At 37.7% G+C, this 14,496-nt stretch overlaps 3 protein-coding genes across 3 annotated transcripts; 2 read left to right on the top strand and 1 right to left on the bottom strand.

The window, feature by feature from the left end:
• Nucleotides 1–3: 3 nt before the first annotated feature.
• On the top strand, nt 4–11,813 carry LOC115921055 (zinc finger protein OZF-like). The gene is made up of 3 exons (XM_030978087.1): nt 4–88; nt 4,656–4,829; nt 9,575–11,813. Exons 2-3 carry the CDS (start codon nt 4,670–4,672, stop codon nt 11,137–11,139), a joined length of 1,725 nt encoding a protein of 574 aa, XP_030833947.1. The 5' UTR covers nt 4–88; nt 4,656–4,669; the 3' UTR covers nt 11,140–11,813.
• On the top strand, nt 82–2,098 carry LOC115921057 (gastrula zinc finger protein XlCGF7.1-like). The gene has a single exon (XM_030978089.1). The coding sequence runs from the start codon at nt 199–201 to the stop codon at nt 1,177–1,179; it is 981 nt and encodes a 326-aa protein (XP_030833949.1). The 5' UTR covers nt 82–198; the 3' UTR covers nt 1,180–2,098.
• LOC115921330 (snake venom metalloprotease inhibitor 02A10-like) lies at nt 11,176–13,624 on the bottom strand. The gene is made up of 2 exons (XM_030978705.1): nt 13,527–13,624; nt 11,176–11,803 (listed from the first exon to the last, which is right to left on the bottom strand). Exons 1-2 carry the CDS (start codon nt 13,622–13,624, stop codon nt 11,176–11,178), a joined length of 726 nt encoding a protein of 241 aa, XP_030834565.1.
• Between the last annotated feature and the right edge of the window lie 872 nt (nt 13,625–14,496).

Below are 14,496 nucleotides of genomic sequence, written 5' to 3'. Positions count from 1 at the left end.
CGTTCGAGTCTTCCAGAGGATATCCCATTACCGGTAGAAGCTGGCATAGGAACTCAATCCGATTCATCTGAAAGAGAGAGTTGCCCTAGTGAGTATGACTCTTGTCTCATACCAAGCCAAGTGGCTTATTTTCATGAAAAACGAGCAGCTGACAGAGAGACACTGGATGCTACCACGTCATCTCATAAACATGGAGGAATGGATATAGATAGGAATACAGACATCATGATGGAATATGATGAGACGATCAATCAGTCTTCCGAGCTTCGTGCAACAGGAAGCAATCAAAATGATCCTAGCTGCAGCCTAACTAAAGATAAACCCTTTCTCTGTAGTGTTTGTAGCAAAGGTTTTACCTTCAGGTCTAGCTTGTCTAGACACATGAAAATCCATGGAGGAGAGAAGCCACATGAGTGTACGGTTTGTGACAGAGGCTTTAATGAAAGGGGTCATCTCACACAACATATTAAAGTTCACATGGGAGAAAAGTCATATCAGTGTAAATGTTGTGATAAGAAATACTCCCGGAGTAATGGTCTGCATGAGCACTTGAGAACCCATACAGGCGAAAAGCCATATCAGTGTACGTACTGCAATGTGAGATTTAGTTGTGGTTATATGCTCTCAATACACATAAGATCCCATACAGGAGAAAAGCCTTTCGAGTGTTTTATTTGCAACAAAACATTTTCCAACACTGCAGGTCTTTCAAGGCACAATAAAATCCACACACGAGAAAGGCCTTACGAGTGTTCTTTTTGTAAAAAAACATTTTCCCAAACCCATCACCTTTCAAGGCACATAAAAATCCACACAGGTGAAAAGCCCTTCGAGTGTTCTGTATGTAGCAAAACCTTTTCAGAACGGGGTTATCTGACAGATCATCAGAAAATTCACACAGGAGAAAAGCCATATTTTTGTTCCATTTGTGAGAAAAGGTTCACTAGTAACAGTTATTGCAAACGACACATGAGGATCCATACGGGAGAAAAACCCTTTCCATGCTCCATCTGTGACAAAAGCTTTCGGGAAAAGAGTACCCATACAAACCATATGACAACTCACAGTGGAGAAAAGCCTCATGTATGTTTGATTTGTAACAAAGTATTTTCCCAAAGAAGAATTCTTTTAAGACATAAAATGATACACACCAAAGAAACTAATTTGGAAAAGTCCTAATGATGTAACGTTTGTAACAAGGGGTTTTGCTATGAGAAGAGCCTGCTATTGCATATGAAAAGTCACATAGCAGAAATGCCTCATAAATGATTGGTTTGTAACAGAGGGTTCAGCAGTAACTTCTTTTTTGTAAGGCATATAAGAAGTCACACTGGTGAAAAGCCCTATGGGTGTTCTGTCTGTGGCTTGTTGGCTCCATCTGGTCTTTGTATCAGGTCAGGTTGTCGGGTTACATGAATTATCGTGAAAACACATGCCCCCATATTGATGAAAGGTCAGGTGCATCACGTCGGTTTACACAAACTTTTGTGTAAACATGCCCAAACAATCATGACAGTCAACTCAATTGAATACTAATAATTACATTTTTTCAAAGATTGTCCTTGAGATATGCGGGAAATCTTTTTACATCTCCATAATTTGGAAAAAATGCCCATACAATCAGACAATGAAGACGTCAACTGCTAGCTTTCAGACAAACTCTTATGGATATTATCACGTAAGTTTTGGGTCGAGACAAGATCTTTTCGTAGATGTGCTGTAGGCTTTTCAGAAAACCCCTGGTAAACTGGAACCAACACTTTTGGTAATAAGACAAGTGTCTTTCTCAAACATTACACCTGACTCTTCGGGACTTAGGGATAGATTATTCACTAACCCAACATTCCGACGCGAAGACCCTATGGAACAAAGTGAGCCTACTATTTATAACAAAAGATTTCCTGTGAATATATCCACAAAATGCACATACATGTCCCACACAGGAGATAGGCCATATGAGTGTTAGTTTTGTATGGGTGGCAGTCCTTGGACTGCTAATGATAATACTTTGTACACCATTCTTGTATAGCGCATAACACATTACATACGCATGTCCCTATAGTGCGCTTGGTAAGAAAAAAGCTACACAGAAAGCAAAGAAAAAAAGTTTACTGAGCTCCTTTTATCCATTTAAGATTAGGAATATAATTTTTTTGAGGTCAGACTCAATGCAAGTTTTTTGCCTTTATATACAAGAATTCAACATCGAGTGTTTCTAAGGAGTCATTTAAATAATGCCTTACTGTAATACTGTCCAACACTGATTGTTACAAGGGCAAAAAAGAGTACCAATGACAGGCAATAGCATGATATTTGGAGGAGTACGGTACACCACTTTGTAGATGGTATCTGTGCATGGGCAGAGGAAGGTCATTTGTAAAAATAAATTTGTAAAAATAAAACTTTAAAAGCCATCAATAGGAATGCTGGATACATGATATGTTTGTGGAATATATGTATTCTATGCACCGACAGCTACATGTACATGTAGTACATTCTATGATACACAGGTGGAAGTTTCCTTTCCAAGATGGCAAACAAAATGTATTCATGTAGCACCTCCGTCCCTTTTGCAGTAGCTAAATATTCTACAAACCTCTCCATATTTGAAAGATCTGTCAATATATTGGGGGCATTTGTTCATGATCATCTCCAAAGTGGTCTATTGCTTTCTAAATTATGCCAAAGTGATATTTAGCAAGGTTAACTAAGAAAATAAAATGTAGCTTGCAATATTGAATAGTTAATAATGAAATGGTGCTAATTTTGTGTGCTAGATTGTATCACCTACAGGTACCCTATGTCAAGATTGCCAACCTTATATTTACTTGTTATTTTTTGTTATGGTTGGAGTTGTGGTGGTCTTGTGGATATGTCACTGGACTGTAGATCACATGGTTTGCAGCTCGAGTCCCGCCGTTTCATGAATGTTCTTTGTCAAGACATTAATCTAATTTTTAATACACACGACCCAGATTCCTTGAAATGCAATTGTTCATTAATGGCAGCCATGCTAAAGCCAGGGTAATAATGTTTGAGCATTAGGATTGTCAAGTCTGAGAGACATAAGCACTATAACCCACCAGTATAAGTATTATTAATATTATTACTATTGTTATTGTTGTTAATATTATTTTAATAATAATCAAGAAAATTACCTGTATGATTATTATCATTATTATAATTATTATAATTATCACTATGATAATAATAATAATTGTTGTTATTATTATCATGTTTTTTAGAAAAGAAGTAAGCTGTAAAATGCTTAAATTGCCAACACATTGAGAGGTTCTAAATCATTAGATTTCTAAGAAACTTCGCCATTTTCTTTTTCTTCTTTTTTCTCTCAATATAAACATGTTATTGTTTTCATAGATATTACTTTTTATTATACACTGTAGCAATGAGATATAAATACATGTATAATTGTTGCCAATTTGAAGAACAGCATGTGATCAGTTTAGCCTTTAAAAAAATACCTGTCCTGGAAGGTTGTACATAATGGTGCACACATTGAGGTGGATTAAAACCCTGTTTTAGACAACATTAATGACATGATCTTGGTTGTTTTGTTTATTTTTTATAGCAATTCTCAATTCTCATATTTGGGTAATAATGTGTGTATGGAGATTTTGTAGTTACTATTTCACTGGAGATGTGACTGCCTGAATATCCATCCTCGCCTAATTTAGATAAATATTAAGAGAGAGCAAGAAAGAGAGAGAAAGAGAGAGAAAGAGAGAGATCAAACTAGAGAAAGAGGGATCAGGAGAAGATTTAAAGAAGACATTACAGAATTGAGGATAAGAGAGACTTACAGAGAAATTTTCTTAATATCTGAAGAGAGAAAGAGGAAGATATCGAACAAGAGCAAAACTATAATGTGCACCAAAATAACAACAACAAAAAAGAATGGAAATAAAGGAGATACATACGGCCTGAAAATATGAGCCAAAAAAATAATGAATATACAGACAGAGTAACATGATCTTAACGAAAGAGAGACTTTATTTCTCCACAAAACCAAGTTGAAACTTTTGACTGTGTCTTTTATTTCACGGGAATTGAATGGTTATCTGAATTGAAATGTGTTGGGAGTACATAATATAATAATATGATGATATAATAACGTTTTATTTATCCAGGGTAGCCACTGCAGTTATAAAACTGCTCTTCCAGCGGGCCCTGCATAACATAATATGTTACTACTACCCTTCTCCAATCTAATATGCTGAGCGCCTAGCTAGAAGGCAGAAGGTCCCATTTTTATAAGTCTTTGGGTATGACTCGGCCGGGGTTCGAACCCACGACCTCCCTTTCATGAGGCGGGCACTCTAACCACTGAGCCACCATGCCATAATACCAATTATACCATAATTGTTGATGTTTGATCTCAAAGGAGGACACATTTTGGGTATGTGGTTGTTATTGAAACATATACAGTATGTCCCAGGTACCCTTTTTTATGAAAGGGTGCTATATTGATTTTAAATCAAATTTACATCTGAATGTTAAATGTTTCCTTTTATAAAAAGAAAACAAAGTGAACACCAGTACTCTGTTATAGTTGTCTGTGTACCTACATGTAACTTACTTGGGAAGCTTCCATTTAAACTTAAACTTAGATATTTCATTCTGCTCTTTGTGCTCAGGTGGGAATACAAGAATGCAGAGCTCCTATCAAAGTATGAGGAAAACTCAGGAAATGTCAGGTGATAGATCACGTGATGGGGAAAGACGTTTGAGTCTTCCAGAGGATATCCCATTACCGGTAGAAGCTGGCATAGGAACTCAATCCGATTCATCTGAAAGAGAGAGTTGCCCTAGTGAGTATGACTCTTGTCTCATACCAAGCCAAGTGGCTTATTTTCATGAAAAACGAGCAGCTGACAGAGAGACACTGGATGCTACCACGTCATCTCATAAACATGGAGGAATGGATATAGATAGGAATACAGACATCATGATGGAATATGATGAGACGATCAATCAGTCTTCCGAGCTTCATGCAACAGGAAGCAATCAAAATGATCCTAGCTGCAGCCTAACTAAAGATAAACCCTTTCTCTGTAGTGTTTGTAGCAAAGGTTTTACCTTCAGGTCTAGCTTGTCTAGACACATGAAAATCCATGGAGGAGAGAAGCCACATGAGTGTACGGTTTGTGACAGAGGCTTTAATGAAAGGGGTCATCTCACACAACATATTAAAGTTCACATGGGAGAAAAGTCATATCAGTGTAAATGTTGTGATAAGAAATACTCCCGGAGTAATGGTCTGCATGAGCACTTGAGAACCCATACAGGCGAAAAGCCATATCAGTGTACGTACTGCAATGTGAGATTTAGTTGTGGTTATATGCTCTCAATACACATAAGATCCCATACAGGAGAAAAGCCTTTCGAGTGTTTTATTTGCAACAAAACATTTTCCAACACTGCAGGTCTTTCAAGGCACAATAAAATCCACACACGAGAAAGGCCTTACGAGTGTTCTTTTTGTAAAAAAACATTTTCCCAAACCCATCACCTTTCAAGGCACATAAAAATCCACACAGGTGAAAAGCCCTTCGAGTGTTCTGTATGTAGCAAAACCTTTTCAGAACGGGGTTATCTGACAGATCATCAGAAAATTCACACAGGAGAAAAGCCATATTTTTGTTCCATTTGTGAGAAAAGGTTCACTAGTAACAGTTATTGCAAACGACACATGAGGATCCATACGGGAGAAAAACCCTTTCCATGCTCCATCTGTGACAAAAGCTTTCGGGAAAAGAGTACCCATACAAACCATATGACAACTCACAGTGGAGAAAAGCCTCATGTATGTTTGATTTGTAACAAAGTATTTTCCCAAAGAAGAATTCTTTTAAGACATAAAATGATACACACCAAAGAAACTAATTTGGAAAAGTCCTAATGATGTAACGTTTGTAACAAGGGGTTTTGCTATGAGAAGAGCCTGCTATTGCATATGAAAAGTCACATAGCAGAAATGCCTCATAAATGATTGGTTTGTAACAGAGGGTTCAGCAGTAACTTCTTTCTTGTAAGGCATATAAGAAGTCACACTGGTGAAAAGCCATATGGGTGTTCTGTCTGTGGCTTGTTGGCTCCATCTGGTCTTTGTATCAGGTCAGGTTGTCAGGTTATATGAACTATCGTGAAAACATATGCCCCAATATTCATGAAAGGTCAGGTGCATTACATCGGGTTACACAAACTTTTGTGTAAACATGCCCAAACAATCATGACAGGTCAACTCAATTGAATACTTATAATCACATTTTTTCAAAGATTGTCCTTGAGGTATGGAAATCTTTTTACATCTCCATAATTTGAAAAAATGCCCATACAATCAGACAATGAAGACGTCAACTGCTAGCTTTCAGACAAACTCTTATGGATATTATCACGTAAGTTTTGGGTCGAGACAAGATCTTTTCGTAGATGTGCTGTAGGCTTTTCAGAAAACCCCTGGTAAACTGGAACCAACACTTTTGGTAATAAGACAAGTGTCTTTCTCAAACATTACACCTGACTCTTCGGGACTTAGGGATAGATTATTCACTAACCCAACATTCCGACGCGAAGACCCTATGGAACAAAGTGAGCCTACTATTTATAACAAAAGATTTCCTGTGAATATATCCACAAAATGCACATACATGTCCCACACAGGAGATAGGCCATATGAGTGTTAGTTTTGTATGGGTGGCAGTCCTTGGACTGCTAATGATAATACTTTGTACACCATTCTTGTATAGCGCATAACACATTACATACGCATGTCCCTATAGTGCGCTTGGTAAGAAAAAAGCTACACAGAAAGCAAAGAAAAAAAGTTTACTGAGCTCCTTTTATCCATTTAAGATTAGGAATATAATTTTTTTGAGGTCAGACTCAATGCAAGTTTTTTGCCTTTATATACAAGAATTTCAACATCGAGTGTTCCTAAGGAGTCATTTAAATAATGCCTTACTGTAATACTGTCCAACACTGATTGTTACAAGGGCAAAAAAGAGTACCAATGACAGGCAATATCATGATATTTGGAGGAGTACGGTACACCACTTTGTAGATGGTATCTGTGCATGGGCAGAGGAAGGTCATTTGTAAAAATAAATTTGTAAAAATAAAACTTTAAAAGCCATCAATAGGAATGATGGATACATGATATGTTTGTGGAATATATGTATTCTATGCACCGACAGCTACATGTACATGTAGTACATTCTATGATACACAGGTGGAAGTTTCCTTTCCAAGATGGCAAACAAAATGTATTCATGTAGCACCTCCGTCCCTTTTGCAGTAGCTAAATATTCTACAAACCTCTCCATATTTGAAAGATCTGTCAATATATTGGGGGTCATTTGTTCATGATCATCTCCAAAGTGGTCTATTGCTTTCTAAATTATGCCAAAGTGATATTTAGCAAGGTTAACTAAGAAAATCAAATGTAGCTTGCAATATTGAATAGTTAATAATGAAATGGTGCTAATTTTGTGTGCTAGATTGTATCACCTACAGGTACCCTATGTCAAAATTGCCAACCTTATATTTACTTGTTATTTTTTGTTATGGTTGGAGTTGTGGTGGTCTTGTGGATATGTCACTGGACTGTAGATCACATGGTTTGCAGCTCGAGTCCCGCCGTTTCATGAATGTTCTTTGTCAAGACATTAATCTAATTTTTAATACACACGACCCACATTCCTTGAAATGCAATTGTTCATTAATGGCAGCCATGCTAAAGCCAGGGTAATAATGTTTGAGCATTAGAATTGTCAAGTCTGAGAGACATAAGCACTATAACCCACCAGTATAAGTATTATTAATATTATTACTATTGCTATTGTTTTTACTAATATTTTAATAATAATCATGAAAATTACCTGTATGATTATTATCATTATTATAATTATTATTATTATCATGTTTTTTAGAAAAGAAGTAAGCTGTAAAATGCTTAAATTGCCAACACATTGAGAGGTTCTAAATCATTAGATTTCTAAGAAAATTGGCCATTTTCTTTTTCTTCTTTTTTCTCTCAATATAAACATGTTATTGTCTTCATAGACATTACTTTTTATGAGAACACTGTAGCAATGAAATATAAGTACATGTATAATTGTTGCCAATTTGAAGAACAGCATGTGATCAGTTTGGCCTTTAAAAAAATACCTGTCCAGGAAGGTTGTACATAATGGTGCACACATTGAGGTGGATTAAAACCCTGTTTTAGACAACATTGATGACATGATCTTGGTTGTTTTGTTTATTATTATAGCAATTCTCAATTCTCATATTTGGGTAATAATGTGTGTATGGAGATTTTGTACCGGTAGTTACTATTTCACTGGAGATGTGACTGCCTGAATATCCATCCTCGCCTAATTTAGATAAATATTAAGAGAGAGCAAGAAAGAGAGGGAAAGAGAGAGATCAAACTAGAGAAAGAGGGATCAGGAGAAGATTTAAAGAAGACATTACAGAATTGAGGATAAGAGAGACTTACAGAGAAATTTTCTTAATATCTGAAGAGAGAAAGAGGAAGATATCGAACAAGAGCAAAACTATAAAGTGCACCAAAATAACAACAACAAAAAAGAATGGAAATAAAGGAGATACATACTGCCTGAAAATATGAGCCAAAAAAATAATGAATATACAGACAGAGTAACATGATCTTAACGAAAGAGAGATTTTATTTCTCCACAAAACCAAGTTGAAACTCTTGACTGTGTCTTTCATTTCACGGGAATTGAATGGTTATCTGAATTGAAATGTGTTGGAGTACATAATAATAATATAATAATATAATAACGTTTTATTTATCCAGGGTAGCCACTTCAGTTATGAAACTGCTCTTCCAGCGGGCCCTGCATAACGTAAATTGTTACTACTACCCTTCTCCAATCTAATATGCTGAGCGCCTAGCTAGAAGGCAGAAGGTCCCATTTTTATAAGTCTTTGGTATGACTCGGCCGGGGTCGAACCCACGACCTCCCGTTCATGAGGCGGGCGCTCTAACCACTGAGCCACCATGCCATAATACCAATAATACCATAATTGTTTATGTTTGATCTCAAAGGAGGACACACAAACAGAATAATTTACAGTGAAGTTCATGGCTAATATCATTTGAAGAACAATGAGTGGCCCAGGGTAGTATATATATTTTCAATTCAACTGTACCTTACCCGATAATGTTCTTAAGGGAAATTAAATTTGAAATTGTTTTTATTCTAATGGACCTAATTCTATAATTCCTTACCAACCTACTTAAAAGCATTTCAGATCTTTACAAACTTCAGAGTTGAGCTTGAGATGTATCTATCACATGATAGGAGCACAGAACTACCAAATTATATATCGATATATGCATTTTAGGTATGTGGTTGTGATTGAAACATATATGTCTCAGGTACCCTTTTTTATGAAAGGGTGCTATATTGTTTTTAAATAAAATTTAAATTAAATCTGTGTACCTACATAGTACATGTAACTTACTTGGGAAGCTTCCATTTAAACTCAAAGTTAGATATTTCATCCTGCTCTTTGTGCTCAGGTGGGGATTCAAGAATGCAGAGCTCCCATCAAAGTATGAGGAAAACTCAGGAAATGTCAGGTGATAGATCATGTGACGGTGTGAGACATCTTCCAGAGGATTTCCCATTAGAAGCTGGCATAGGAACTCAATCCTATTCATCTGAAAGAGAGAGTTGCCCTAGTGAGTATGACTCTTGTCTCATACCAAGCCAAGTGGCTTATTTTCATGAAAAACAAGCAGCCGACCGAGAGACACTGGATGCTACCACCTCATCTCATGAACCTGGAGGAATGGATATAGATAGGAATGAAGACATCACGATGGAATATGACGAGATGATCAATCAGTCTTCCCAGATTTGTGCAAAAGGAAGCGATCAAAATGATCCTAGCTGCAGCCTAACTAAAGAAAAAACATTTCTCTGTTGTGTTTGTAGCAAAGGATTTGCCCACAGCCCTAGTTTATATAGGCACAAGAGAACCCATGGAGGAGAAAAGCCCCATGAGTGTACGTTTTGCAAGAAGAGATTTCTGTACATGAACAGTCTAAAGGAACACCTGAGAATCCATACAGGAGAAAAGCCTTATCGGTGTACAGTTTGCGACAAAGGCTTTCATACAAGTGGTAATCTTGCACAACATATGACAGTTCATACAGGAAAAAAGAGATATGAGTGTAAGTTTTGTGATAAGAAATATAGGCGGAGTAATGGTCTCGTAGAGCACATGAGAACCCATACAAACGAAAAGCCATATCAGTGTAAGCTTTGTGATAAGAAATATAGCCATAACTCTAGTCTGGGTCTGCATATGAGAACCCATACAGGCGAAAAGCCATATCAGTGTATGTACTGCAATGTGAGTTTTAGTCGTGTTGAACAACTCTCAAGACACATAGTTACCCATACAGGTGAAAGGCCCTTCGAGTGTTCCTTATGTAGCAAAACCTTTTCCGAACGGGGTTATCTGACAGAACATCAGAGAGTTCACACAGGGGAAAAGCCATATTTTTGTTCTATTTGTGAGAAAAGATTCACTAGTAACAGTTATTGCAAACGACACATGAGGATCCATACGGGAGAGAACCCCTTTCTGTGCTCCGTCTGTGGCAAAAGCTTTCGGGAAAAGAGTACCCATACAAAGCATATGACAACTCACAGTGGAGAAAAGCCTCATGTATGTTTGATTTGTAACAAAGCATTTTCCAACACCTCAGGTCTTTCAAGGCACAATAAAATCCACACAGGAGAAAGGCCTTACGAGTGTTCTTTTTGTAAAAAAACATTTTCCCAAACCCATCACCTTTCAAGGCACATAAAAATCCACACAGGTGAAAGGCCCTTCGAGTGTTCCGTATGTAGCAAAACCTTTTCCGAACGGGGTTATCTGACAGAACATCAGAGAGTTCACACAGGGGAAAAGCCATATTTTTGTTCTATTTGTGAGAAAAGATTCACTAGTAACAGTTGTTGCAAACGACACATGAGGATCCATACGGGAGAAAAACCCTTTCCGTGCTCCGTCTGTGACAAGAGCTTTCGGGAAAAGAGTACCTGTAAAGTGCATATGAAAACCCACACTTGACAATTGATTACCGAATACTCTCATGCCCATATAGACTTATAATAATACAGGATCGATCTGATTCCTGCAGGCAATGGGTTCATCCGCCCAGTTCCTGCAGGCAATGGGTTCATCTACCCAGTTCATGCTGGCAATGGGTTCATCCACCCAGTTCCTGCAGGCAATGGGTTCATCTACCCAGTTCATGCGGGCAATGGGTTCATCCACCCATTTCATGTAGGCAATGGGTTCATCCACCCAGTTCATGCAGGCAATGGGTTCATCCACCCAGTTCCTGCACGCAATGGGTTCATCCACCCAGTTCCTGTAGGCAATGGGTTCATCCACCCAGTTCATGCTGGCAATGGGTTCATCCACCCATTTCATGTAGGCAATGGGTTCATCCACCCAGTTCATGCAGGCAATGGGTTCATCCACCCAGTTCCTGCACGCAATGGGTTCATCCACCCAGTTCCTGCACGCAATGGGTTCATCCACCCGGTTCCTGCAGGCAATGGGTTCATCCAACCAGTTCCTGTAGGCAATGGGTTTATCCACACAGTTCCTGTAGGCAATGGGTTCATCCAACCAGTTCCTGCACGCAATGGGTTCATCCACCCAGTTCCTGCACGCAATGGGTTCATCCACCCGGTTCCTGCAGGCAATGGGTTCATCCAACCAGTTCCTGTAGGCAATGGGTTTACCCAGGACCAAAATCCAATTGAAACCAGTTGAAATCTCCAACTGGTTTCAATTGGTTTCAACTGGTTTCAATTGGTTTCAATTGGTTTCAATTGGAGTATAAAATTTCCAGTTGAAACCAATTGCCGAACTGGAAAATATTGTTATGGGTACTCATTTCCAGTTCAAACCAATAAGAAGTGCAACTGGAACCAGTAAGGTAATTTTTCCATTTACTCAATTGGTTCCAGTTAGAAGTCATTTCCAGTTACCCAACTGGTTCCAGTTAGAAGTTCAACTGGAAACAGTAAGATGATTTTCCTGTTACTCAATTGGTTCCAGTTAGAATTCATTTCCAGTTACCCAACTGGTTCCAGTTAGCATTCATTTCCAGTTAGATGTCATTTCCAGTTAGAAGTCATTTCCAGTTACCCAACTGGTTCCAGTTAAAATTCATTTCCAATTACCCAATTGGTTCCAGTTAGAAGTCATTTCCAGTTACCCAACTGGTTCCAGTTAGCATTCATTTCCAGTTAGAAGTCTTTTCCAGTTACCCAACTGGTTCCAGGTAGAAGTCATTTCCAGTAACCCAACTGGTTCCAGTTAAAATTCATTTCCAGTTACCCAACTGGTTCCAGTTAGCATTCATTTCCAGTTAGAAGTCATTTCCAGTTACCCAACTGGTTCCAGTTAGAATTTATTTCCAGTTACCCAATTGGTTCCAGTTAGCATTCATTTCCAGTTAGAAGTAATTTCCAGTTACCCAACTGGTTCCAGTTAGAATTCATTTCCAGTTACCCAATTGGTTCCAGTTAGCATTCATTTCCAGTTAGAAGTAATTTCCAGTTACCCAACTGGTTCCAGTTAGAATTCATTTCCAGTTACACAATTGGTTCCAATTGGAAATATTTCCAGTTACCCAACTGGATCCAATTGAAACCAGTTAATTTGCATATTATCTGCTTGTGTGCAGATCAATGTTTTATGTAATTTATTTTGATTTACAATGTACTTATTAATTAATTTTCATTTGCAAGTAATGCATTTGTTTTAGATAAATATAAAGATTAATTAGCAATGATAAGCATGTTCATTAGTAACATATTTTTGTAATTACACAGATTAAAAGTTGATTAGTAAAACACTAACCATGTACAAAATACATCAAATACAAACATATATAATGGCAATGCCTTCCTTGTTAAGTATATTATATGGTCTGCATATTATAATGCCCTTTACATTGTACTTAATGTAGACACATATAACAATGCCTCTGTGTTGACATGAGCGATAATTAGTGCAAGAGCTAATTAACTTATAACTAATTAAGTTTATGCCAACTGTAAGTTTCAATTGGATCCAATTGAAACCAATTGAAACCAGTTGAAACCAATTGAAACCAGTTGAAACCAATTGAAACCAATTGAAGCCAACTGGTTTCAATAGGGAAATTGGAACAACTGGTTCCAGTTGAAACCAATTAGGCAACTGGAACCAGTTGGCAATTGGTTTCAACTGGTTTCAATTGGAACCAGTTGGCAATTGGTTTCAACTGGTTTCAATTGGAACCAGTTGGCAACTGGTTTCAATTGGAACCAGTTGTTCCAATTTCCCCATTGAAACCAGTTGGCAACTGGTTTCAATTGGTTTTGTTCCAATTGGTTTCAACTGGATTTTGGTCCTGGGTATCCACACAGTTCCTGTAGGCAATGGGTTCATCCAACCAGTTCCTGTAGGCAATGGGTTTATCCACACAGTTCCTGTAGGCAATGGGTTCATCCAACCAGTTCCTGTAGGCAATGGGTTTATCCACACGTTTCATGTCGGCAATGGGTTAATCTACCCAGTTCCTGCAGGCAATTATGGGGTCATCCACACGGTTCATGTAGAAAAAGGGTTTAAGTATATGCAAAGGGGCATTTTCTTGCCTTTGTGGGAGGAGCAGTGAGTAAGCCACACAGCAATGTTCACATTATTCTTTGAGATTTGCACAGAACCATGGAGAATATGATTGATTTATATTCCCAAACACCTGTGTTTTTCCTTAGTATTGCACTAGTGCCAAAATAATTATGTTTTTAATTGCCGATTACGGGGACCTTTGATAACGACTTTTGATAATGGGCGCTTTGTTCGGCTTATTTTGTACAAATTCAATTAATAATGTATGTGTACTTTGTATTTTACCCTTCCAACATCACTTAATGTTTGTATGTCTTCCCAGCATGATACAAGACAGAACATGCAATGCAAACCTCAAGGATGCTTAACAGGCAAAGGACCATTTCTGTCTGTAAAACGGTATTTTAATTAACTTTTTTCGAACCCATAGAAACGTACACAGATGGGAAGCTCTGTTGGTGTACTGGTTGTCGCAACGCATTTTCATGCTGTGATTATTCCTGATATCATATAAAAATTCATGCAGAAGAGAGGCCTTTCAAAGTGTTTCAAGTGTTATTATGGTACCAAAAGAAAAGGGACCATTTTGTCAGTACACATGGAAATTGGCAGTGGAGAAGAGGCTAAAACGTAACTGGTCATTTTCACATCATTTTTTTTGTGCACATGATAATTCACAGTGACGTTAAAGAGAAGGTTGAGTTCTGGGAAGAGGTGAAAAATAATGTGTGAGCGTTATCATCGTTATGATGCAAGGGTGGAAGAACATCAGCTACAAAATGCTCCCTGAAA

Source organism: Strongylocentrotus purpuratus, unplaced genomic scaffold (assembly GCF_000002235.5).
Source record: "Strongylocentrotus purpuratus isolate Spur 01 unplaced genomic scaffold, Spur_5.0 spur5_scaffold_1, whole genome shotgun sequence".
Classification (NCBI taxonomy): domain Eukaryota; kingdom Metazoa; phylum Echinodermata; class Echinoidea; order Camarodonta; family Strongylocentrotidae; genus Strongylocentrotus; species Strongylocentrotus purpuratus.
Note: the sequence above shows the minus strand (reverse complement) of the source record. Positions and strands in the feature narration are given on the sequence as shown.

Coding starts and splice junctions, on each gene's coding strand:
- LOC115921057 (XM_030978089.1), top strand. CDS start 199: ATGGATATAGATAGGAATACAGACATCATGATGGAATATGATGAGACG.
- LOC115921055 (XM_030978087.1), top strand. CDS start 4,670: ATGCAGAGCTCCTATCAAAGTATGAGGAAAACTCAGGAAATGTCAGGT. Junction 4,830..9,574: donor TGAAAGAGAGAGTTGCCCTA/GTGAGTATGACT, acceptor CTTTGTGCTCAG/GTGGGGATTCAAGAATGCAG.
- LOC115921330 (XM_030978705.1), bottom strand. CDS start 13,624: ATGAAACGTGTGGATAAACCCATTGCCTACAGGAACTGGTTGGATGAA. Junction 11,804..13,526: donor CCCATTGCCTACAGGAACTG/GTTGGATGAACC, acceptor CATTGCCTACAG/GAACTGGTTGGATGAACCCA.